The 27,232-nt window shown below is 36.9% G+C and overlaps 1 protein-coding gene across 6 annotated transcripts in view; it reads left to right on the forward strand.

Moving 5' to 3' along the window:
* Window positions 1–27,232, forward strand: part of SUGCT (succinyl-CoA:glutarate-CoA transferase) — a 696,086-nt gene that overhangs the window by 63,621 nt on the left and 605,233 nt on the right. For all 6 annotated transcript variants that reach the window (XR_015724068.1, XR_006778824.2, XM_045793504.2 and 3 more), the window contains exon 7: window positions 19,748–19,839. Coding sequence is in view for 4 of the 6 variants with exons in the window: in XM_045793504.2 (XP_045649460.2) it covers window positions 19,748–19,839 (92 nt within the window). In the remaining 2 variants the exon portion in view is untranslated. The remainder of the gene's footprint in view (window positions 1–19,747; window positions 19,840–27,232) is intronic.

A 27,232-nucleotide genomic window follows, 5' to 3' on the forward strand; every position in this document is an offset into this window, starting at 1 on the left:
GGAAGCTGGTGGTGTACTGATGATGTCTGGGGCTGAGGGGGGAACATAAGTGATTATTAGCTGGAAAAGAGAGAGATTCTCCAGTGTAAAGAGGCCCTGGAGGTGAGAGACCACCGATGGAGTAAGGGAGGTCTTTGAAGAAGCCCTTAAAGTACTCTATGAAACAAGTAGGCTTTTAACCCCTGCCAAGGCTAGATCACCATGATAGTACCAATTAACTAAGACATTCCCTGCTGACTGTACTTCTCATTTTCCTCCACCCCCACCCCTTCCGGCATATGCCCAACCATTGATGCATTAGAAACTATGCTCAGCAAATGGGGAGGCTACATACAGTTGGATTCTGTTATTATTGGACACCAATGGTTTTTCTTAAATGCTACTGATTTTCTTGGAAGTAAAATTTACACATAGTAGATATTTATCAATATTGGTGGAATAAAATGTTGTAACTGATTTACTAGAAATTAGATGACTATCCAGGTTCCTGTTTTGAGCACTGTGGTGGGTGTTCTCTTCGTTCCTGAAGTTTTGCTTCAAAGCACTGGACTTAGCTCGTCCTGACCTCTTTATAGCCTTGGTCTTGTGTCTTCACAAGTGATACTCTCATTGCAGCTTCAGGGAGGTATCTAGGAACATTGTGAGGGAGAACAGTGTAGTATAGTGTTTTAAAGTTATTTAGCCTTTTCTTCAAATACTTTATCTAGAAGCCTAACACAGATAAAGCTGGAAGTGCTCAGATCAAAGCAGGGCAAAGAGAGCAGGGGCGTTGTCCACTATACAGTAGACTGTTTGAAATGTTGTCTCTGTCACTTACTGCTTATGTGGCTTTGGATAAGTTACTTACCCTTTCCAAGTGCATTTTTCTCATCTGTAAATTTTAGGGTTATAAGAAAGGGTTATTATAAGGGTTAGTAAAGGGTTATTACAAGGAAGTGTTCAGGAAATGGTAGCTGTTCCTCCTTTGCTGCTGCTGCCTTCCTCTCCTCCTCTTCCTCTTTATCTTCCTCTTCTTCCTCAAGCACAGGGGCAAGTTATGTGGTGTTCAGGTGTGTTTTAGGACTCATTACTTATAGTTTATTATCCCATGTACTTGGATATACATATACTTTTGCTTTAGCCTTCTTTCTGCCTCTGTCTATCATCTATCTATCTATCTATCTATCTATCTATCTATCTATCTAATACTCTATCATCTACCTACATTTTTTATGAACACAATAAGAGTAACAGAAGTGTCCCTTTCTATAACAGGGAAGATCTTTCCTTTTCCTTTATTTATATCAGTGTTGACTCTTGAATTCATGTTTTATTCAATCAGTTCCAGTCCTTTATTATTATTATTTATTTTGCTGCTCAGATTGCCCCAGATATGGTCAGTGGGAATACCTTCAAGATGTCCCCTGTGTCCTTTTGATATGTCCTCACCATTCTTTGAGCACTTCCTAAATTTTTGGCATGAGATGTTCCAGGTTATTCCTGTTTTATGTCCCCCTTCCTCCCCTGTCCTAGTCCTGGAATCGACCATTTCTCCAAGGAGCCCTGGTTCCGTTGAGTGGAGAATTGTATTTAAAAACCAAGGTCTGAGCTCTAGATGTGCTCTTAACTGCAAACTTTTTTAAAGCTTCCTTCAGTTTATTCTACAATGATTATTTTCACCAGTGCCATTATATGTTATACACTATTTGTCCTGATTTCTTGTTACTTCCCTGCTTTTGGATTTGTTGTATACACATGTATAATACTACGTATTTCCTTGTTTAGGAAACATTGCTTGCCTAGAAGTTTGCACTTTTGGAAAGACTTTAATTGCTCCCAACTTTGGGCAGTTCCAGGATTACTGGATTTTATTTGATATCTTTCTTACTTGGGTTACTGTTACCCTCTTGTTTCATTGATCTCTATTAAATAAAGATGTAGACTGTACTTAATTGAATATTTTTCTCTTGGCAATGAAAGAAGGCTAAAGGTGATTCTTGCTAATTTGTTACTCAGTCGAGTTACCCATTTATCTGGATTTGATTTGAGATGATATTTAGTCTCTCAGAGAGGTCAGTACTGAACATTTTTATGTTCTTTGCCTAGAATGTTCTTTCACAGTCTGACGTAGTGCTGCTATTTGGGGTGTGGGAATCTAACTATAGGGAATTGGTTTTATGTGAGAGTCTGGCTGAATTTTTATTTTCTTTTCTACTCAGAGTATGTTTTATATTTCTGACATTTAAAATTTGATTTTGTACCTGAAAATGAAAAATACATAGCAATAGTAATTCTATTATTCTTTAATGATTTTATGGGACATTTATCAGAATGTGAGCTGCATGTGTCTTATAGAAAATGTTGACTCTTGGGATATAGATATTTATAACTGCTAATATAATTTCTTTATAATAGATCCCATGAAAATATATTTGAATTTTTTTTAAATTCTTTTTTAAGAGATTTTATTTATTTATTTATCAGAGAGAGAAAGCACAAGCAGGGGGAGCAGCAAGCAGAGGGAGAAGCAGGCCTAGGACTTTGGGATCATGACCTGAGCCAAAGGCAGACGCTTAACTGACTAAGTCACTCAGGCGTCCCTGTATTTGAATTCTTACTGTGAGGACAAATTCTGCAATTTATTTTCATTATATAAGTCTTTATAATAGTTTTTTTCGTTCTCTACTTGAATAAGTCTTCTGGGATTTAGGATAATTTGTGTGTGTGTGTGTACAAGATTGCAGTGTAGTTAAAGTGGCTTTTAGCAGGATGCATTGACATGATCATGGAAGTCTTTGAAATTGTAGATTCCAGTTCGATGATGGAAGTATTGAAGAGTTTTAATTACTTTTCCATAAAAACATTGTGTATATTATAGACAAGAAAGTATCTTGATACCCACTTATCCCTAACTCCAGTCAGTCCTTTAAAAACATTTATTTTGATAGTTTATGTGAAGAATATCATAGGCATGCATGAAATACTATAAAATACAAAAATATGCAGCAGTCAGGTGACAAATGTTTACATTAAGTGCTTACTGTGTGCTTATTGTTATGTTCACTAGTTGGGGAAACCGAAACCTATGCATAAGGAACAATTCTTAAACAAACATACTTTTATATATTAACATCATCAAACTGGATATTGTAAAACGAAGTGGTAATTCTGTGATAAAGACAGACATCATCAGTGTAAACCTTTTTTTAATTTTGTATTTTCTTAGTATGCTTTTGCCACATGGCAGAATACTGCTTAACTTACAAATTTACTTGCCCTTTCTGACTAGGAACATATGCTTATTATTATTATGTTTTAGATGCTTTAGATGCTGTACAATTAGTCAACCAGTTTTGCTGCCTGTCTGTGATAGAGAGTGAGGGGTCACATTTCAAAGGTTATTGAGACAGCAAACCTAATGATTAATGTATCACATATTTGGTCTTGGAACAATGTATGAACTGTTGATACTCATGGAAATATTTTGTAAAAGTGGTTACACAGTATTGAGTGTCCACAGTTTGATAATGACTTAACAGAATCACGGTGAGTAGCTGTGTGACCTTGGGTGAGGCACTTAGTCTCTCATAATTTCATTTTTCTCCATAGTAATTAAAATACCTAATGTACTTTTCGTGAGACTGCCATGAAGTGATACATACAAAGTTCCAGTACAGTTCCCACCAGCACACAACAGGTGCTCTGTACATGTTAATTATTATTCTTGAATTAATCGTATAAAACAGAAATGGCTAAGAAGGTTCTTCGATAGAATAAAATGCTCCTGTTCAGATGAAGGAGAACCTGATAGGGAAACTGAAATCTGGAGTGTTTGTTCTAGTTTTGCTAATGATTGGCTTTATGACTTTGGACAAGTCACTTAACTTCTGTAGGCCTCAGTTTTCACATCTGTAAGGCAAGAATTTTTACACTAGACCCATTCAGCTTTAATATTCCTTGGTGTACTTTTGGACGTACAAAGTGAAATTTTCATATCATTAAAAATTTATTTTTTGACATTTAATGTAGTTACAGGAAAGTAGAGAGAGTAGTATAATGGTTCTTGAGGTACATGTACAATCACCTCATGGCCAATCTTATTTTGTCCATAATCCCACATATTCTCCGCCCCCCCTCCCCGATTACTTAAAAGCAAATCTCAGGTTTTATATCATTTCATTTCTAAATATTGCAGTATATATCCAAAAGGACTCTTTTTAAAACATTAACACCCACTGTGATCACATGTAAATAAAAAATGACTGTAATTCCTTAATATCATTAAATATGCAGTTGGTATTCAAATTGTCCCAACTCTCTCTCTCTTTCTCTTTATAGTCATTTTGAATTGGGATCCAAATGAAGTCTAGTCATTGCAGCTGATTGATATCTATATATATATATATATTTTAAGATTTTATTTATTTGAGAGAGAGAGATGCATACAAGCAGGGGGTAGGGGGATAGGGAGAGGGAGAAGCAGACTCTCAGCTGAGCAGGGAGCCTGATGCGGGCTGAGGACCCTGAGCCCAGGACCCTGAGATCAGACCCGAGCCGAAGGCAGATGCTTAACTGACTGAGGCACTCAGGTGCCCCACAACTGATTGATAAGTTTCTTAAATCTTCTGTAATTTATATGGTTCCTCCTCAGTCTCTTTTTTTCTTGTAACTTGTTTAAAAAAACAGTTTATTGTCTTGTTGAGTTGAATTTTGCTGATACATTCCCATATGTTTAATTTTGTTGTTGTTCTTCTTTAAAAATTGACATCTGTAGGCTTGCTCAGATTTTGTTTTGTTTTGTTTTGTTGTTGTTAAGAATATTTCGTAGAAGATGATGTGTAGTTCCACTAGGGGGCACATAAAGGCTAGCTGTTGCTCTCTTTGTGTTGTTAGAAGTCTTTGATGATGCTTGCCTAGATCTATTAATCCATTAGGAATTACAAAGTGGTAATATCCTAATTCTGCCATTGCTTCTTCATATGTTGGTTGGAAAATTTCTATAAAAGGATATCCTCTCATCAACTATTTGATTAGCATTTGATTAGTAAAGGCAAGATAGATGAAATTCTTTCTCTTTATTTAATACCAGTTGTCATAATAATGAATTTATTCCCTCTTGTCTGCCAAGGGTGACTGATGATTTAAAAAAAATATCATTATGAATTCTCAGAATTTAACACATTTGTTGTGTTTCAGTCCATTGTAGCTGTTATTTTTATTCATACTCAAAATGATCTTATCTTTGGCCATTGTGGGCCTTTTCAGGTATGGATTCTGCATTTTTTTTGACATGACCAGTAGTCTTTGATAGCTTCCTTGATTTCTGATATAATAAGATATTCTAGATGAATTTTGTATGTTTCCTGCCCCATCCTGGAATCAGCCATTTCTCCAAGGGATCCTAGTTCCTTTTAGTGGGAAATGGCATTTAGTGACCACAGTCTGGATAGAGGAATGCTCATTGCCACTGGGATAGCCTTTTTGGTTCTAGGCCTTTCCAGTGGACAGATAAGAAAATATTAAAAAAAAAAAATTAAATCCATCGGGGCGCCTGGGTGGCTCAGTCAGTTAAATGTCTGCTTCAGCTCAGGTCATGTTCCCAGGGTCCTGGGATTGAGCCCTGCATCAGGCTCCCTGCTCAGCAGGGAGCCTGCTGCTCCCTCTCTCTCTCCCTCTGCTGCCTCCCCTGTTTGTGCTCTCTCATTCTCTCGTTCTCTCTGTCAAATTAATAAATAAAACTCTTAAAAAATTAAATAAAAATAAAATCCATCAGTAGTTCATCTTCTATCATTTTAATTCAGAAACATTTTATACATGAGAAAATGAGCAAAGAGAGAAACAAAGTCCAGATTCACCGGACCTTGAAAATGTGGGGGTTAGAGGTGTTGACCCCCCATTGCAGTTAAATCTGCTTATAACTTTTGACCCCCAGAACTTAACTACTAATAGCCTACTTTTGACTGGAAGACTTACCAGTAACATAAACAATCAAATAGCACATATTTTCTATGTTCATATGTATTATATATTGTATTCTTAACATAAGCTAGAGAAAAGAAAATTTTATTAAGAAAATCATAAGAGAATCATATATCTATGGTACTGTGCTGTATTTATTAGAAAAAATGTGTGTGAAAGTGGACCCGCATGGTTCAAACTTGTGTTGTTCAGGTGAACTGTATTTATATGTATTTTGAAGGATTACTTTATTTATTGTAAAATATTTTATTGCCTTCTGATCTTCTTTCCGGTAAATAATCTATTGTTGGAGTTTCTGTAGCTGCTGGAATAGTAGTATTACCTATCTAGCGAATAGCATGCTGTTAGCTTTAAACATACTCCTGTTTTGTTTTTGATTTCATTAGCAGGATAGATAGTAGTCCTCTTTGAAACCTCTTTCTTTATTGTCCATAATAGCCCATTATCGACTAAGTCTGTATCTTGAAGGGGATTATCTTTACTAGACAGATGGGGGAGGTGAGAGTCACAAGTAAAATGGCACTTACAGAGGCCCAGAGGAATGAAAGAGCCTTGCGTATTTGGAGAGCAGCTATACTAAGTATGAGTTGCTTTGGAGGACTGACAGGAGATAAGGTGTATGGGGTAGTTAGGGGCCAGGTCACAAAAGACTTAGTTTGTCATACTAAGGAATTTTTATCCTGTAGGGCAACTTAATAAGAATTTAATAAGGGAAATGACTTGATCAGAATTACATATTTGAAAGGTCTTTGTAGCCCTGTGAACAATAAACTGAGGCCGGGGGACCAGTAAGTAAGCTATTTCAAGTCATAAGGGCTTAGATGGATTTGAGAGTTATTTAGCAGATCAAAGAAAGAGTCCGTGACCAACTGGATATGGGCAGGAACTGAAGAAGAGTCCAGGATGACCCTTAGGTTTCTGGATTGTGCAGATGTGTGGGTGAAGTTTCATTCAGTGAAGCGATTGTGGAAGAAGGAGCAGTCTGGATCGGTGGCCTGTGAGGGTGACTGAGGTGGGATGATACTTTCTGTTTAGGGCATCTTTACACTTGTGGTACTTTGGATTTTTTGGTAGAGATGTCTGTACACACACAAGCAAACATCTTTATGTATAAGGATTCAGACTTGGGTTAAAATCTTAACTCTGCTACTTCCTATCTGTGTGACCTTGGACAGGTCACTTAACCTTTCTAAGCCTCAGGTTTTATAGCTGTAAAAAGGGATAATTGTACCTAACTCATAAGGTTTTTATGTGAATTAAGTGATAGAGTGGACAAACATCTACCACTGTCTAATGCTTAATAACTTGATAACTAGTCATTATTATTCTAGATAGGGTGTTGTCAGTATCTTGTTTGGGGCTGTGATAAGGATGAAATTCATTAGAGAGAACACTGAGGATAAGAGAAGGGGCCAAAGATGTATGGACTCTTAGGAAATGTCAGTGGTTAACCCTGGGAAATTTAGTTGCCTGGACCTTCCCATATTGTTCTTCCCCGAGCCCCAGACAGTTTATTTCAGGTATTACTAGAGGAAGTACAATTTAATTTTTGTTTTATAGCCAGTGGAAGATGTGTTATTTCTATTTCCCTAGCTTATTTATTATATTCATTCCTTTAATACATACTTGCTGAAATACCGTTAGACATTATTCTAAGTGCTGAAGATACCACAGAGAACATACACCTCCATCACAGCTAACATTCTAGAGGAGAGACATATATTCACCTGAAGAGTTAAGTATCAGATGGTGATAAGTACTTCAGGGAGAATGAAAATATGATAAAATGCTAGGGAGTTCCTAGAAACCTATGTTAGATTGGGTGATTAGGGAGTGCCTCTTTGAAGAGGGTGTGTTCAGGATCACATAATCAGTAGTAGCCAGCCGTGTGACGATTGGAAGAAAGAACATTCTAGGTAGTGCAGAGTCTCCAGGATGGAAATAAGCTGTGGGTGTATTCAGAGAACAGCAGGAAGACCAGTGGGACTCAAGATAAAGGGCAGTGGGAAAATTGATGACATTAGTCCAGAGAGCAGGCATGACTAAGACACAAGGATAAAGAGTTTGGATTTACTCTAGGTGACTTGGAAAGTCTGTAGAAAGCATTAGGCAGGAAAGTAGTACACTGATTTACATTTTAGGGAGATCACTGTGATCACAAGAGGCAAGCATGAGGGAGGGAGACCAGAAGCAGGAGGCTAATGACAGAGGCTAGATGAGAGATGCTTTATTTTGTTCCCTGTTCTCTTTTTATGATCAGGCCAAAGCTCCATGCTAGAGCTCTCATTTGCTTGGAAGCCTCACAGCTGTCCTTGAACTGATCCCCCTCAGGAGAGTTATGCTGATAATGGAGGTGCTGTGGGCCTGGAGTGGACAGAGACAAGCAGTGATTGCTTGGTGAGGTCCTTGACCTGCATCCTCAACAAGGGTGCATGAATGGGATTCGAAATATGTTCAGTTATTTTCTTCGGGGGAGAATTCATAGCTTCCTGCCAGTTTGTTGAAGGGCTATTTGGCCCTCAGAAGGTTAACCTTTGATATCATGTTGAGCACTGTGGGAGCTCCTGCTTTCTAAGTGCTTAGGTTAAGGAGAAAAAGAAAGCACAGTTAGACATAATTAAGAAGAAAGATGAGTGAAGCCAGGAGCGAGAAGGCCAGATCATCTGGTATTCGGGGCAAATATTAAAAGAAGAAATCTTTTCCCTTTAGTTTCTTTTCCTCACAATTTTGCTTCTGCCTGGAAATGTTTTGCTTTATAGTCAATGTTCATAAATGCCACAAGATGGCGAGGTTGCTCCTTAAAATGAATGTGAGTAAGGGGGTGGGGGGGAGAGAGAGAAAGAGAGAGAGAGAGAGATTTACTGAGACACACAGAGAAGAGAAAGAAAACGAGGGAAAGAATGAATGAATGTGTAGTGTTCCTCTCTGATTTTCCTTAACCTCCTTAATTTTCCTCACCCCATTACTTGAACATACAGTAGAACTGACATGCTTAGATTTTTTCTCTTTAATTTGGATTTTGATCATGGTTGTTTTGGAATTGTAAAGCTAGAATAACATTAAAAAGAACTATCTGGATCCCATGCTTACAATTTTTTTTTAGCTCTTTTTTTTAGGGTGATTATTGATAAATCACCCTCACATTGCCAACAGAGTAAGCTTTACAAAATAGCATTTGACAATATTAGTTCCCTGCTTTAAAACTTCTATGTATTGTCAGAAACATTTTTGGATAGTCCTGACAGTCAGCATTCAAATAGTTAAGGTTAAGTATAAGATGAATAGGTGGAATAATTTTGACTCCTGTTGTTGTGGGATGGTCAAGTACAATGGTCAAGAAAGAATTCTTGGGAGGTTGCGTGGTGCAACTTAATTACGTTTATTTAAGTAGCACGGGGACAGGACCCATGGACAGAAAGAGCTGGACTTTTTGCTGTATGAAGCTGGTTGTTATATGCTTAGTGCTCAAGGGGGAGGGGACGTGCAGGGAGTATTAGATCATAAATGTCTTCTTCGAATTACTACTTGTAAAATAGTTTTAAAAGATTTCTCTGGTGCTTACCATTCAGCTTGATATGAACTATCAGTGAGATGTACAAGCAGTCATGAGACCCTTTAAGAATGTGGTAACCAGCACATATTTAATCCTTATAGAGACTATGCAGGCTATAGGTCAGCCTTCTGGGCTAAAGACGAATATTTTTCTACTTCTATCCCTCATCAGTATTATAAAATACACATACACACATACATACATATGTGTGTGTGTGTGTGTGTGTGTGTATGATTAATTTATTTTATTGTCAACTTTTTCTCTAAAATGAACAAATACAAGTTTCCAAGTACAAAAACTTTTAATTTTTATGTGTTATTAACAACATAATTGCAATGCTTAGAATATTTATTCTCATCATTTCAACATACCTCAAGGCAGTTTCTTTTTGTTATTCTCCATATTTTGTGGAAAGGGTAAGCTACTATATTATTAGTATATTGATTAATGCATGTTTATTAATGAAGTATATTTAGCTCTCAAAGTAAAATGCGCTTTGCTTATGCTGTCTTATCAAGTAAAATCCTCATAAGAAATCTACGTGATAAAAATTGAATATTGCCATTTTACAGATGAAGACATGGAGGAGGTTCAGGGAGATCAGATAAATTGTCAAAGATTTAGTAGTTCACACAGCAATAATTTGAATCCAGGCTTTTTTCAATCCTGAAACTCATCCTTATTCACTGTGCCATACTACCTCCATGAGAAAAACTATATTTCTTTTTATTTTTAAAAATTTAATTAATTAATTATTTTCGAGAGAGATAGTATGCGCACACCTGAAGTAGGGGGAGGGGCAGAGGGAGAAGGAGAGAGAGAATCTTAAGCAGGCTCCACGCCCGTCCAGCGCAGAGCCTGACGCTTGATCTGACGACCGTGAGATCATGACCTGAGCGAAATCAACACTCGGTTCCTTAACTGACTGAGCCACCTTGGTGCCCCTATTTCTCTTTAAAAGAAGTACTTGGAAGTTGTAATTTAAAGTAATTAGGTATTTATGCCTCCTCTTTGTTGTAAACTGAACAAAAGAATTTGTATCACAAGGCAACTATTATGGTGTACTTTTATTTAGCAAGTTGTTTGTTTTTCTGAGCATTTTTTCCTGCAGGCCTTTATTTAGAAGACTCCCTTTAGAGTTGTGCTGATGATGAGGGGCCTGGATTTATCCCCTTTGAGGGATTTGGGCTCCTGGCCAGATTCCTGAGCACCTGATTTTCCTCTCTGAGAGCGGACTGAAACTTAATTCCTTCCCTTGACTTCCTGTTGAGATAACAGGTGGTTCGCTGAACACAGGGTTCCTGTATTATGGTGGAGCTTTTCTCTGCTCCAGGGGGCCTGTTTAATGCTGGAGATACGGGTGGTTTAAAAACTGTTGTGTAGAATACTGGAAGCTTAGTCTAGGGTGCCCTTTACAGTTGTAAACTAGCTGCCCTGGAATATGAATTCATTCCTAATGCTTGGTTTTTAATTTCTGTATTTATGGAGAATGTTGCCTTACACTTTGTTTCCCATTATGTTCCCTTCATATCCCATTTTTGCTTATCTAAAGATTTAAAAAGTAACAGTGCAGAATTTACAGATTTTGTTTTTGCAATTGGAATACAAACATGGCAGAGTCTAGGATTTTGTGTGACTGTTTTTACCTGAATCAAGACTTTTTTTTAATGGTTTTACTTTGTTTTTCATACAATAGTTTTAACTGAAAAATAAATGTAGTGGAAAGAAGATTGTCTATGAATAAATAATTATGGAAGTTGCTAATGGATTTATTATATGATTTTCTCTACTTTTATGTGTGAAACTTTCCATAATAATGCATAAAGGAGATGTTGTGACATCTTTTCTGTCATCGGTAATGATAAATATAATTTAATCTTGAACTGTTTTAATTTCTTAATGCTAAGTGATAATTTTATCTGGGGATTTTGTTTTAATATCTTTATTTTTTTCTTTATTCCCAAGCTGCATGAAAAATAAATGACAAAATTGTGTATATTTAAAGTGCACAACGTGTTTCTGTATCTATGCTATTTTGTATAATGCTACAGTGAATATAGGAGTCCAGATACCTTATGGAGATACTGATTTCATTTATGTGGGATATGTATACCCAGAAGTGGGATTGCTGGAACACAGGGTAGTTCCATTTTTAATTTATTTTATTGAGGAATTTTCATAATGTTTTCTGTAATAGCTATACCAATTTATATTCCTACCAATAGTGCTCAAGAGTTCCATTTTGTTCCATGACCGTGCTAACATTTGTTATCTCTTGTCTTTGATAATAGCCATCCTAACAAGGGTGTGGTGATATCTCACTGTGAGTTTGATTTGCATTTCCCTGATGACTAGTGAAGTTGAGCTCCTTTTCATGTACCTATTGGTCTTTTGTTATGTCTTCTTTGGAAAAATGTTTATTCAGGTCCTTCACCCATTTTAAAATCAGATTATTTGATTTTTTTTGTGCTATTCAGTTTTATGAGTTCCATATACATTTTGGATGTTAACCCCTTATCACATACATGGTTTGCAAATGCTTTCTCCCATTCTGTAGGTTGCCTTTTCATTTCTGATTGTTCCCTTTGCTTCACAGAAGCCTTTTAGTTTAATGTAATTCCATTTGTCTATTTTTGCCTTTGCTTTTGGTGTCATCCAAAAATTATTGCCAAGGCCAGTGTGAAGGAGCTTTCTCTTTATGTTTTCTTCTAGAAATTTTCTGGTTTCGTATATTACATTTAAGTCTTTAAACCATTTTGAGTTGATTTTTGTGTATAGTGTAAGATAGGGATCCATTTCATTCTTTTGCATGTGGATATCTGTTTTTTTCCAGCACCATTTATTGGACAGACTGTCCATTACCATTGTGTGTTCTTGGTACTCCTGTTAAAGATTAGTTGACCATATATGCATGGATTTATTTTTGGGCTCTGTATTCTGTTCCATTGGTCTATTTGTCTGTTGTTATGCCAGTACCACATACTGTTTTGATTACTGTAGCTTTGTAATATTTTTTGAAATCAAGAAGTGTGATGTCTCCAGCTTTGTTCTTTTACTTACAGTAGCTTTGGCTGTTTGGGGTCTTTTGTGGTTTCATATATATTTTAGGATTATTTTTCTAATTCCATAAAAAGTGCATTGGGATCTTCATAGAAATTGTGTTGAATCTGTAGATGGCTTTGGGTAGTGTTGACATTTTGACAATGTTAATCTTCCAGTCCAAGAGCACGGTAATCTTTCCATTTAATGTGTCTTCAGTTTCTTCCGTTATTGTCTTATAATCTTCAGTGTATAGATATTTTATCTTTTTGGTTAATATATTACAAATATAGTTTTTAAAGATATTATTTATTCATTTGAGAGACAGAGAGAGCACAAGCAGGGGGAGAAGAAGAGGGGGAGGGAGAAGCACACTCCCTGCTGAGCTGGGTGCACGATGTGGGGCTCGATCATAGGACCTGGAGAGCATGACCTGAGCCGAAGGCAGATGGTTATCTGAGCCACCCAGGTCCCCTGATATTTTATTGTTTTTGATACTGTTATAAATGGGATTGCTTTCTTAATTTCTCTTTCATATAATTTGTTGTTAGTGCATAGAAATGCAACAGATTTTTTAAAAATTTATTTATTTGATAAAGAGTGTGAGAGAGAGCATGAGTGGGTGGAGGGACAGAGGGAAAGAGAAAATCTCAGGAAGACTTCCCACTGAGCACAGAGCCCAACATGGGGCTCGACCACAACCCAGAGATCATGACCTGAGATGAAACCAAGACTCAGATACTCAACTGACCGAATCCCTGAGGCACCTCAAATGCAGCAGATTTTTGTATATTGATTTTGTATCCCGAAATTTTACTAAATTTCAGTTTTTTGATGGAATCTTAAGGGTTTTCTATATGTAGGACCATGTCATTCAGAAACAGACAGTTTTACTTCTTCCTTTCTGATTTGGATGCATTTTATTTCTTTTTCTTGCTTAATTGCTTTGGGTAGGTCTTCCAATACTGTGTTGAATAGAAGTGGTGAGAGTAGGTACTATTGTTTTGTTCCTGATTTTAGAGGAAAAGCTTTTAGCTTTTCTCCATTTGGTATGGTGTTAGGTCTGGGTTTGGCATATATGGACTTTATTATGTTGTGGTACATTCCCTCTATACTCAATTTGTTGACAGTTTTTATTATAAATGAATGTTGAATTTTGTCAGGTGCTTTATCTGTATCTACTGAGATGATCATATGGTTTTTTTCTTCATTTTGTTGATGTGATATATCACATTGATTGATTGTGGATGTTGAACCATCCTTGCATTCCTGGAATAAATCCACTTGATCATGGTGTATTTAAAAATGTTCTGTTGAATTTGGTTTGCTAATTTTTGCTGAGGACTTTTGTATCATCAGGGTTATTGTCCTGTAATTTTCTTTTCTTGTAGTGTCCTTGTTGGTTTTAGTGTCAGGATAATGCTGGTCTTGTAAAATGAGTTTAGAAACATTCCCTTCTCTTCTATTTTTTGGAAGTATTTGAGAAAGATTGATATTAAATCTTCTTAAAATATTTAGTACAGTTCACCAGTGAAGCCATTTGGTCTTGGACTTTTGCATTTTAGGATGTTTTTGATTACTGATACAATCTCCTTACTAGTAATTGCTCTATTCAGATTTTATATTTCTTCATGATTCATTCTTGGTAGGTCATATGTAGAATTAATCCATTTATTGTAGGTTGTCTGGTTTGTTGTTGTATAGTTGTTCATAATAGTCTCTTATGTCCTTTTTATTTCTGTGGTATCAGTTGTAACTTGTCTTTCATTTCTGATTTTTCTTATTTGAGTTCTGTCTCTTTTTTTCTTAATTATCTAGCTAAAGATTATTTTGTTAATTTTTTCATATTTGTTCTGATCTTTGTTATTTCCTTCTGTCTGCTAACTTTGGGCTTAGTTGGTTCTGTTTTTCTAGTTCCTTGAGGTGTAAAATTAGGTTGTTTGAGATCTTTCTTTTTTCTCATTGTAGGCATTTGTCACTATAAACTTCCCTCTTAGAATGGCTTTTACTGTATCTTACAAGTTTTGTTAAGTTGTATTTTCATTTTCATTTGTCTCAAGATTTTTTTTGGTTTATCTTTTGATTTCTTCTTTGATCCATTGGTTTTTTTCAGGGGCATGTTGTTTAATCTCCATGTATTTGTGAATTTTCCAACTTTCTTCTTATACTTGATTTCTAGTTTGATACCTTCATGATCAGAAAAAGTGCTTAAGAAGGTTTCAGTCTTCTTAAATTAATTAAGACTAGTTTTGCAACCTAACATATGGTTTATCCTAGAGAAGTTTTCATGGATATGCTTGAGCAAAATGTGTATTTTGCTGCTTTTGGGTGGAATGTTCTATAAATGTCTGTTAAATCCATCTGGTTTAATGTGTAGTTCAAGTGCAATGATTTCGTACTGATTTTCTTTCTTTATTACCTACCCATTGTTGAGAGTGAGTTATTCAACCCTACTGTTAATGTATTGCTATCTATTTCTCCCTTCATGTCTATTAATATTTGCTTTAAATATTTAGTTGCTTCTATGTTAGGTTCATAAATATTTACAAATATTATATCCTCTAATTGGATTGACTTTTTTAATCATTATGTAATGCCCTTCTTTGTCTCTTATTAGAATCTTTGGCTAAAAGTCTATTTTACTTGATATAAATATAGCTACCCCTGCTTTCTTTTGGTTCCATTTGCATATAATATTTTTTTCTATCCCTTCATTTTCAGTCTGTGTACTTAAAGCTGAAGTAAGTCTCTTGTAGGCAGCAGGTAGTTGGGTCTTTTTTTAAAATCCATTTAACTACTCTATGTCTTTTGATAGGAGAATTTAGTGCATTTGCTTTAAAGTAATTATTGATAGGTATGGACTTTCCTATGTAATTTTGTTAATTCTTTTCTGGTTGTTTTGTAACTGCTGTTTCTTCCTCTTTCGTTTTCTTCTTTTATGATTTGATGATTTTCTGTGGTGGTATGCTTAGATTTCTTTCTTTTTTGTATATCTGCTATAGGTTTTTGCTTTGTGCTATCATGAAGCTTATGTAAAACATCTTATAACAGTCTATTTTACTTTTTCTTTTCTTTTTTTTTTTTTTTAAGATTTATTTCTTAGAGAGAGAGAGCACACAGGGGCAGAGGGAAAGGGAGAGACAGTCCTAAGGAGATTCTCGCCGAGTGTGGATCCTGATTCAGGGCTTGATCTCTTGACTCTGAGATCATAACCTGAGCTGAAACCAAGAGTTGGACACTCAACTGACTGCTACTCAGGCACCCCATAACAGTCTATTTTAAGCTGATAATAACCTAACTTGGGTGTATACGAAACTTCTGAATTTTTACATTCTCCCCTGACATTTTAAGGTTTTGATGTCACAATTTACATTTTTTAATGTATCCATTAAGAAATTACTGTCATTATGGGAGTTCTTAATAAACTTGTCTTTTAACTTTTATATTATAGTTATATAAGTGACTTACCCACTACCATTACAACATTAGAACATTTTGAATTTACCTATATATTTACCTTTTCTGGTGGGTTTTATACTTAGATATGTTTTAATGTAACTAATTAGCACTCTTTCATTTCAGCCTGAAGAACTCCTTTTAACATGTCTTATAAGGGTGGTCTAGTGGTGATGAGGTCCTCCAGCTTTTGTTTGTCTGGAAAATTCTCTATCTCTTCTTTGATTCTGAAGGATAACTCTGTTGGATAGAGTGTCCTTGGCTGGCAACATTTTTATTTCAGCACTTTGAATATCTCATTCCATTCCCTTCTGGCCTGCATGGTTTTTGTAAAATCTACTGATAGACTTATGACAGTTTTCTTGTATGCTTTTCTCTTGCTGGTTCTCTCTTTGTAACTTTTGGCAATTTAATTATAATGTGTCTGGGTGTGAATCTCTTTAGATTCATCTTATTTGGTACTTTTTGGGCTACCTGGATCTGGCTATCTTGTTTTTTTTTTCAGATAAGGGCAGTTTTGAGGCATTTCTTTAAATAAGCTTTTGCCTCTTCCTCTCTCTCTCTTCTTCTTCTAGGACCTCTTTGATGAGTATATTGGCCTTTTTGATGATGTCCCATAAGTTCCTTAAGCTATCTTCACTCTTTTTCCTGTTTGCTCCTCTGATTGGATATATTCCACTGCCTGTCTTCTAATTTCCTACTTTTCTTCCAGTTGATCTAGTCTGTGGTTGAGTGTCTCCATCGAATTTTTCACTTCAGTTATTATATTCTTCAGCTCTATGATTTCTGTGGTACTTTTTAATAATTTCTCTCTCTTTGTTGAAATTGTCACTTTGGTCATGCATTGCTTTCCTGTGAAATTCTCACTTTATTCATGCCTTGCTCGTCTGATCTTGGTAAACATTTTTGTGATTGTTATTTTGAGCTCTCTATCAGATAAATAACTTATTTCCATTTCCTTCAGATCAGTTTCTGGAGATTTACCTTTTTCTTTTGTTTGGAATTCCACATATTCCTGTTTCTCCATTTTTCTTTGATTCTCTGTTTTCTGTGTATTAGCTAAAACAGCCACCTCTCTCAGTCTTGGGACTGGTCTTGTGTAGGAGATGAATCTCATCAATCAGCCTGGTCTGAGCTCCAGGTTCCCTCAAATCTTTATGATTGCCTTTGTTCTTAGTGGCTTCTAGGGGTTGAGGGTGTGCCAAGATCCATTAATGTCCCCAGGGGGATGATAGCAGTTAGCACCTAGGTGCAGGTTGATTAGAAGCTGGACCTTAGACAACGAGCTGGGAAAGTATGCAGTCAGACCCTTCTGGGGAGTAAGTGAGAGACAGGTGTTTTTGCCTTCTTCACTGAGCCCAGATGTATAGCCATGGAGTTTGCTATTCAAAAACTACTACTTTGGTATAGCCCTGTGGGACTTGTGAATGCAAAACCCATTGTCTGTCGGAGCCAGATGATCTGGGGTCCCATCCCTTGGGCAGTAGGTGCAAAAGCTGGTGTGCCAGACATGTGTAGAAGCTCTTTCCAGAGAGACTCTGTTGACCTGGTATTGTTGGAGTGAGCTTGAGTGTGACCCACCAGCTCTTTTGGGTTCCAGGCGGGATTGTAGTCAGCACCTAGGTGTATGTTAATTACTGTCCAAATCCTCATGTAGCAGCTTGTAAAGTATGCAGTGAGACCTTTGGATGGATGGGTTTGTCTGATCCTTCTGTGCTGATCCCTGGGAAGATAGCTGTGGTTAGTGCTCGTGTACCTGTCAACAACTTCTTTTTCTGTTTGTTATAGTCCGATGGGACTTGTGAATGTAAGCTCTGCTGGGTCTCAGAGCTAGGTGCTTTGGGGGCCTGTCCCTCAGGTGGGAGCCTTAAAAGTTGGGGCACCAGATATGTGGTCCAAACCCTTCACTCCTTGAGGAGAAGCTGGGAGTTGAGGGTTCCCTCCTGATTTTATAGTGTTATGCCTGGAGTGGGGTTTAAACACCTATTTAGATGTGGGTATTTTCTCTATCACCAAATTATAGGAGTCAAACAACTAGTTCTGGATTTTTCTCAGAGGGAGTTGCTCGACGTGGAGCTATACATTTGTTGTGTCTGTGGGAAGAGAAAAATTCAGGAACCTCCTGTATTGCCATTTTGGTAAAAAACAAAACAAAACAAAAACTTCTTTAGTTTCTTTATTAATTTAGTTGTTGTAGATTATTTGTTTTTTTAAATTATTTTATGTGACAAGTATTTATTCATTTATTCAATGAATGTTATTGAATACTTCTCTAGATGCTGTGAATACAGCAATGAATCAAATAGAAAAAAGTTCTGGAGCATACATTTTGGTAGGGGAGGAGACAGAAAATAAATCAGTAAAACACATAGCTGTATTATGTATCTTGTAATAAGTGTTACAAAGACAAATGTAGTCAGGTAAAGGGGATTAAGAGTGAGAAACGAGAGTGCTCTTTTATAAAAGTTCTCTGGGGAAGGTCTTTCTGGTAAGGAAATGTTTGAGTGCAGATTTGGAGGATGTGAGGGAGTGTGAGGTGTGTGGATATATGGAGTGAAATAGAGGGAGAGTGTTCCAGGTGCCTGGAGAAGCAAGTGAAGGCCCGGAGGCACCCCTTTTTGATCTTTCTAAAGTGAGGTATGTAGGAAATTTCAGCTAATAGCTGATGGCTGTGGAAGGTTTTTCATGTATCCTATCTCTGGTTGATAACATAGGATACGGGGACAGATTCGTGTAGTACCTGAAATAACCTGTATTGTTCAACAATAAGTGCCAGGACTGAGGGGAGCAGGAGAAACCATTGTGTTCTCTTGATTTTTGTTGATGGCAAAAAAAAAAAAAAAAAAAGAAAAAAAAAAAAAGAAAAAAGAAAAATACCTTCACCTTCTTTTTGTAATCTTAAAAAGCACTGTTAGTTCATGTAATCATATTATTTATGTTCAAAAATTTAGTTGGAGCGCCTGGCTGGCTCAGTGGGTTAAGCGTCTGCCTTCAGCTCAGGTCATGATCCCAGGGTCCTGGGATCGAGCCCCACATCAGGAGCCTGCTTCTCCTCTCCCTTTGCTCCTCCCCTCCTCCCCCCCCTCCCGCTCATGCTCTCTCTGTCTGTCAAATAAATAAATAAATAGAATCTTTAAAAAAATTTATATTTCTATCTGTCTATCTATCTATATATCTGAGAAAATATGTGAACAGAATCCAGAGAGACACTATTTTATTTTACTTGGTATATTGTTTTGTATAGAACAAGAGTAGTGTATATGAATGGAGTCTGGGAGGTAAGATTAAATGAGTGAATCAGGCATAAAGTAGTAAGAGTTGTGGAGGAATGACAAGTTAGAGAATTTATTTCCCTGTGTATAGGGAAGAGCTGTTACTTAACTCTAATCGTTTGTTGTGTGGGCCTAGTTTTGAACTTATTTTCTGAATTTTCAAGAAAAGCCAGAAATTTGCATTTTATGTGCTATCTCCTGTTTTTTAAAATGTTGGAAACTAAATAAAAATGAAATTCAGGACACTCTTCAGGCCAGACAGAACATTCATCCAGGTGGGATCTGGCCCTCAAGTTACCAGTTTGCAACCTTTTGGGGCATAAGATCATAAATAATTTTTATTGCTTCCTTTTCAAAGGATGCCATCAATCTCATAGTAATAAATTTCTGGCCACAGAAGATTTTAACACATCATTGTACTCTTGCTCTCCCTGCATGATGCTGACTATGTCTATTCATCTCATTTTAGGGTATGGTCAGACAGGTCCACTGTCTCAGCGAGCTGGTTATGATGCTGTTGCCTCTGCTGTTTCTGGTCTGATGCATATCACAGGGCCTGAGGTAGGTATCATTCTTTAGAATATTCATAAATTTCCTCCTGTTTATTCCAAAGGGATTTTCCTATTCACTAACCTATAAGCTTAAATTTGAGTTGATTTTAGAAAGAAGCTAGGGGAAGTGAATTCTTACCGAAAATGGATGTGTTTATTACAAATGTACTTGAGGTTAAATGTTAATATGGCCCCATGGAAAATAACAATTTTTTTTTGCCCCATGGAAAATAACAGTTTTTTTTAGCAAGAAGCAACAGATCAATTAATGAACACTTGATCTGTTTTGGTATTATAATTTTGCATTTGTATCATAATTATTCAAGCTTGGTATAGGCACCTGGGTGTGACTTCTGAATATTCCTTCTGTGAAGTAGAATGGCTGACTAGAGCAGACCACATATGCCCATTTCTATCAGAGTACCTCATGTGTACACAGTAGAGGGTCTCATTTCCCTCTGGAATATTAATAGGTAGTTATGGGTTTTAAAATTTGTTACTTAAATCCTCAGGCGGATGGTGTCTGATTGTTACATACATTAGGTCCTGACAGTGGGAGAATTATTTGATTTTAGAGCAATCCTTCTTTATTAATAATAGGTTGGGAATTTCTTAAGAAATACACAGATGGCTAAAATGTGTTTGCTTATTAGATTGAAGGCAGACTCTTAGGAAACGGACTCTTCGAGAAAACGGTGAGAATGGCATGAAAGTTAAAGAAAAGTGTGATTCCCAGTTTGTTTCTCAGAGTCCATAGTCTCTCGTGGTTCTGGGGGCTTCAGGAGTAAGGGGGTGGGGGACTGGGATAGGCCGGTGATGGGTATTAAGGAGGGCACATATTGCATGGAGCACTGAGTGTTATACGCAAACAATGAAGCATGGAACACTACATCAAAAACTAAGGATATATTGTATGGTGACTAACATAACATAATAAAAAATTAAAAAAAAAATAAAAGTGTGAGAGCCTAATAAATAAAAATAATAAAAGACACCCATTTCCAAAACAGCTTGGATTGGTAGGCGTAAAACCTTTTTCCACTTAGGTGTTCCTTCCCTGAATCACTTGCGTCAGTGAGTTCTTTAGGAAATACGGCTGCAGTTCTGGGATGAATGGAGACAGAGTGACCGTGAGTCTTTTGCAGCCTTTACTTCTTTTTGTCAATTTTAAAGCAGCTGGTGGGATTTCGCTGACTTGAAATACAAGTATTTGTACTTTCATTGTCTGTTTCATTTTCATGAGTCTAAGAAGAAAATGTGTGACCTTTCCTTAAAACATTTAAGGGCACCAGCTTTCTTTCCATCCGCTGGGAGAATGGAGCATGGATCTCTCTCTCCGCTCTATTCCATAGAAGTGCTTGTGTGTACAAAACATGATTATTGTGAGTGGTTTTATTTTAAGAGTTCTGAACTCAACTGTGAATATGTGAAAAGATCTCCAGGCTATTCAATTTGTATATTCACATGTTAAAATGAATTAACTCAGAAACCACTGTTGAGAAGGATTACTGTGTTTCCTTTCCTGTGCTGCACTCTGCTCTCACGGGGATAACCGCACAGCGTGTGCTCAACCCCGTCATTTGTCAGCCACTCATGGCCTTTCTCTCTTCTGTTATCCTACTTGGGAGATTTTTGTCCTAGCTAAGCAAATGATAACAGCATTGATTGAGGGCTTACTAGGTGCCCAGCACTATTTCATAGACTTTACATGTATTAAGTAAACTTAACTTCCATACACCATATTTCTTTCACGTGAACACACCCTTATGTCTTAATTCTTCGATCCAGTGACTGGTTATTACACATACTCCTGTATGCTGGGAACTGGCAGGCACTGGTGATACAGTGGGCGACGGGGTAGGCACAGTTCTTAAGCGGAGAAAACAAACATTAACAGAAAGTAAACTTTAGATACAAATAAAGGGAACTCCGGAAAAGGGCTCGATATACTATTAACATATGTCACAGTGTGCCTCAGACCATTTTCATACTTCCAAAATTCTCTGCAAAGTGCGGTTTGACAACCAGGGATAAAAGCAGAAGTGAAGAGAATTGGGCCATGTTGGGAGTTCCCCTTAAGAGAACTCCCCATTATCAGCAATGTATTATAATCCTTGTGGCAGAGGAGGGATCACTTCTGAAAGTCCTGGCTAATATTGTCAACTAGCCAGTGCAGATGCATTATTGCCAGTTATATCACACTACTGGGGAACTTTTATCGACCTGCACCCGTGTGTATTTGTGCCATAGCGTAACTCCATCTTGTCAGATGACTGATTGAAACCCAGGCTTCTCCATCATTATCCTGAGGCTTCTCCACATCACCCTGTACAATCCAGCCCAACCTTGCCAGAATGGATGGTCGGGGAGGGGTTCTCTGAGGACCAGATGTTTAAGGTGGGACCCCGTTAGGCATTAGGCTGGTGACCAGAGGGTATCGCCATGCATGGTGTCTATCTGTTGGACAGTCTGGTAGGTTTGAGGAGCCAAAGGAATGCCAATGTCACTGGGTTGTTGTGAGCTGGCAAAGAAGGGAGAAAATTAGGTTGGAGAGGTAGGTCGTGGGAGCCGAACTTACTGTTTAGGGACTTATTATATTACTTAAAAGTTTGATAAGAGAAGACACATTAGTATATATACACATTTTTTTAGTGACGATCTAATATATTTCTGCCTAGAAAATGAGTGATAGTACCACAAATAGACTAGTATCATGAGGAAAAAACCCTCAAAATTCATGTTTGTTTGTTTTTTTATAACAGGATCATATTGTAGTTTTTATCCCAAAGGGGCATCATCTAAGTAGATAATATAGGATAAAATTTGTGAAAGCAGTCTTTATGATGAAATTTAAGCAAACTAGTGACAGTTGACTTCCATTAATCTAAAATCTAGCCTTTTAGGTTAGGTATGTTGTGGTGTTGTCAGGTAAGATTCCTATTTGATTATGGGGAAAGAGAGAACCAGTAACATGGGCCAACACTCTGCTAGACCCATGCTTTATCCTCGCATTGATCCTTCCAGATAGTTATTGATAAATTCTATAACTAAAGCTTAAAGGCTTAGATAACTTGTCCAGAGTGCTGCCTTGGTATATAAAGCACTAAAGCCAGACTTTGAATCCGGGTGTGCTCTACTCCTTATACCCTGATGCTTATATCCACACTCCATATTGCCTGAAGAATGAATCCTGATTTTTATTGTATTTGCATCTTGCTTATGCATGTTGCATGAGCATGATATGATATGTTACAGTTAGTGAATCAACCATTTGTTATCGTGAGAAAGCATTCGATTAAGAGTCTGGAGGCCTAGCTCTATCTAATTTACTCTTGTTGTGTGTTTACTGGCTGCCTAAAATGCACCCCAGGAGAGTATAAGCTTCCTAAGACCATGGTCTTTGCTTGGTTGCTGTTGTATCTCTATGCTTAGAATAGTCTGGAGCTTAGTCAGCAGTCAATAAATTCATGTTGAATGAATGAATAAATGCATACCTGGTATGTGATCATGGACATGTCATATAGTCTCTGTATTTCAATGAAGTGTATCTGGAAGTGTCACATGCTTTCTCTTCAAGATATTGTAATAAGTGGGCGCCTAGGTGGCTCAGTTGGTTAAGCGTCTGCCTTTGGTTCAGGTCATGATCCCAGGGTCTTGGGATCGAGTCCTGCTCGGGCTCCCTGCTCAATGGGGAGTCTGCTTCTCCCTCTGCCCTTCCCCCGGCTCATACTCTCTCTCTTCCTCCCTCTCTCTCTCTCTTGCAAAAATAAATAAAATCTTAAAAAAAGATATTGTAATAAGCAAATAAAATGTCTTTTGTTAAACATAAAAGGACACAATTGTGTATAATGCAAGACAGTACACAAAATAATCAGCCAGTGCTTGATATCTGCAGATTTCTCAGCTCCACTCTTGTGGGCTTTAGCATTTTACCAGAGTTCATAGTTTGAGAGTCAGTCCTCTCAAACTGTGCCATTGTTTTATCAACTAAGGTTATGTCATATTCTAAATCTATTTTAGTCATTTCAACAGTCTTCACAACATCATCATCAGGAGTAGATTCCATATCAAGAAACCACTTTTTTGCTCATGCATCAGAAACAGCTTTTAAACAGATAAAACTGTTAAAGTTTTATCATGAGATTGCAGCAATTCAGTCACATCTTCAGGCTCCAGTAGTAACATCAGAGATCACTGATCACAGGTCACCATAACAAATATATAATGAAAACTTCTGAAATATTGTGAGAAGTACCAAAATGTGACACTGAGAAACGACATGAGCAAATGCTGTTGGAAAAATGGTGCTGACAGACTTCCTTGATGTAGGGTTGCCAAAAACCTTCAATTTGTAAAAAATACAATGTTTGTGAAGTGTAATAAAGCAAATTGCATTAAAACAAAGTGTGCTTGTAACAGAGATATGGCTCCTCTTAAACCCACAAACACAAACACATACTTTCCTTTTTAAAAAATTCTACTATACTTGATCATTGGTTAAAATATATGCTCCTCAACATATTGTTTTTATAACACTAGTGCCTAGTGTAGAACTTTGTACTTACTAAATATTATAAGGATTGTGAGTTCTTAGGCTCATCAAGTGTATTTTCTTATTTTGTGACTCATGACTCATGCCAGGATAATATGTTTCCTTGATCTTAATCTTATTCATTAATTATGAATATTAATATATTAATAAAAGAGATTAGTCTATATTAAATAATCAACTTGCCCTTAATTTATGTACCATTCTAAGGTGACACTGCTTAAATATAGCTGATCATTCGTTAGAGTTAATGGTGAAGTAACTTGTAAGTTTTATTTATATTTTATTTTAAATTATTTTAAAAAGTAACTGGTTTTTATAAATAATATATACTCATTATAAAAAGTTAGTCTGTCACCACTAAAACAGCCTTCAAGAAATATTAAAGGGGACTCTCTGAGTGCAAAGGAGAAACCAAAAGTGGCAAAGACAAGGATAAGAGAAAATCTCTAGAAACAATGACAAAACAAGTAATAAAATAGCAATAAATACATATCTATCAATAATTACTTTCAATGTAAATGGACTAAGTATGCCAATGAAAAGACATTGAGTCTGGTGTGAGAATGGATAAAATACCAAGACCCATCTTTATGCTACCTATAAGAGACTCATTTTAGACCTAAAGACACCTGCAGATTGAAAGGAAGGGGGTGGAGAAAGATTTATCATGAAAATGGGTGTCAAAAGAGCTGAAGTACTAATACTTATATCAGACAAACTAGACTTCAAAACAAAGACTGTAAAAAGAGATAAGGGCACTATATAATCATAAAGGGAACAATGCGACAAGAAGATGTAACAAGTGTAAATATTTATGCACCCAAAATGGGAGCATCCAAGTATATAAAACAATTACTTACAAACATAAAGGAACAGATTGATAATAACACAATGCCAGGGGACTTTAACATCCCACTTACACCAATGGACAGAGCATCTAAACAGAAAATAAACAAGGAAACAATGAGTTTGAATGACACACTGGACCAGATGGACATAACAGATTTATTGACAATGTCCCATCCTAAAACAACAGAACATAAATTATTTTCATGCATACACAGAACATTCTCCAGAATATATCACATATTAGGTTGCAAAACAGGCCTCAACAAATACAAAAGATGGAAGTTATACCATGCGTCTCTTCTGACCACAATGCTATGAAACTGGAAGTCAACCGCAAGAAAAAATCTGTAAAGACCACAAAGACATGGAGGTTAAATAACAGGCTACTAAACAATGAATGGAAAACCAGGAAAACAAAGAAGAAATAAGAAATATATAGAAACAGATGAAACTGAAAACACAATGATCTAAAACCTTTGGGATGCAGCAAAAGTGGTCCTAAGAGGGAAGTATATAGCAATATAGGCCTACCTCAAGAAGCAAGAAAAATCTCTCAAATACAACCAAACCTTACACCGAAAGGAGTACAAAAAGAACAACAAATGAAGCCTAAAGCCAGAAAGAGGAAGGACATAATAAAAATTAGAACAGATATAAATGATATAGAAACTGAAAAAAAACCCCAATAGATCAGGGATGCCTGGTCAGTCTGTTAAGTGTCTGCCTTCAGCTCAGGTCATGATCCCAGGGTCCTGGGATCGAGCCCTGCATCAGGCTCCCTGCTTTTCCCTCTCCCTCTGCTGCTCCTGCTGCTTGTGCTTTCTCTGACGCATGCTTTCTCTCTCTCTTCCTCTCTCACTCAAATAAATAAATAAATAAAAATTTTAAGAAAAAACCCCCAGTAAAACAGATCAATGAAACCAGGAGCTGGTTCATTGAAAAAATTAAAAAAATTGATAAACCTGTAGCCAGACTTATCAAAAAGAAAAGAGAAAGGACTCAAATAAATAAAATCACAAATGAAAGAGGAGAAATAACAATGAACAGCACAGAAATACAAACAATTACATAAGAGAATATTATGAAAAACTATATGCCAACAAATGGGACAACCTGGAACAAAAGGACAAATTTCTAGAAAATATAAACTACCAAAACTAAAACAGGAAGAAATAGAAAACTTGAACAGATTGATAACTAGCAAAGAAATTGAATCAGTAATCAGAAGACTACAAGCAAACTAAAGTCCAGGGCCAGATGGCTTCACAGGCAAATTCTACCAAACATTTAAAGAAGAGTTAACATGGGGTGCCTGTGTGGCTCAGTCAGTTAAGTGTCCGACTCTTGATTTCGGCTTAGGTCATGATCTTAGGGTTGTGAGATTGAGCCCTATGTCAGGCTGTGCAGTGAGTGTGGACCCTGCTTAAGATTCTCTCTCTCCCGGGGCGCCTGGGTGGCACAGCGGTTAAGCGTCTGCCTTTGGCTCAGGGCATGATCCTGGCGTTCTGGGATCGAGCCCCACATCAGGCTCCTCCACTATGAGCCTGCTTCTTCCTCTCCCACTCCCCCTGCTTGTGTTCCCTCTCTCTCTGGCTGTCTCTATCTCTGTCGAATAAATAAATAAAATCTTTGAAAAAAAAAAAAAAGATTCTCTCTCTCCCTCTCCCCTCCCCTCCTCTGCTTGCATGCTCTCTCTCTCTCTAAAAAAATAAATAAATAAAGCAAGAAGAGTTACTCGTTATTCTTCTCAGACTATTCCAAAAAACAGGAAAGGAAGGAAAACTTCCAAATTCATTCTATGAGGTCAGCATTAGCCTGATACCAAAACCAGATAAAGATTCCACCAAAAAGAAAACTATAGGCCAATATCCCAATGAACATGGATGCAGAAATTCCCAATAAAATACTAGGAAACTGAATCCAACAATACATTAAAAGAGTCATTTCTTGATCGAGTGGGATTTATTCCTGGATTGCAAGGGTGGTTCAGTATTTGCAATTC

This window comes from Ursus americanus, chromosome 3, assembly GCF_024610735.1.
Source record: "Ursus americanus isolate L20-20 chromosome 3, mUrsAme1.1.p, whole genome shotgun sequence".
NCBI classification, from domain to species: Eukaryota; Metazoa; Chordata; class Mammalia; order Carnivora; family Ursidae; genus Ursus; species Ursus americanus.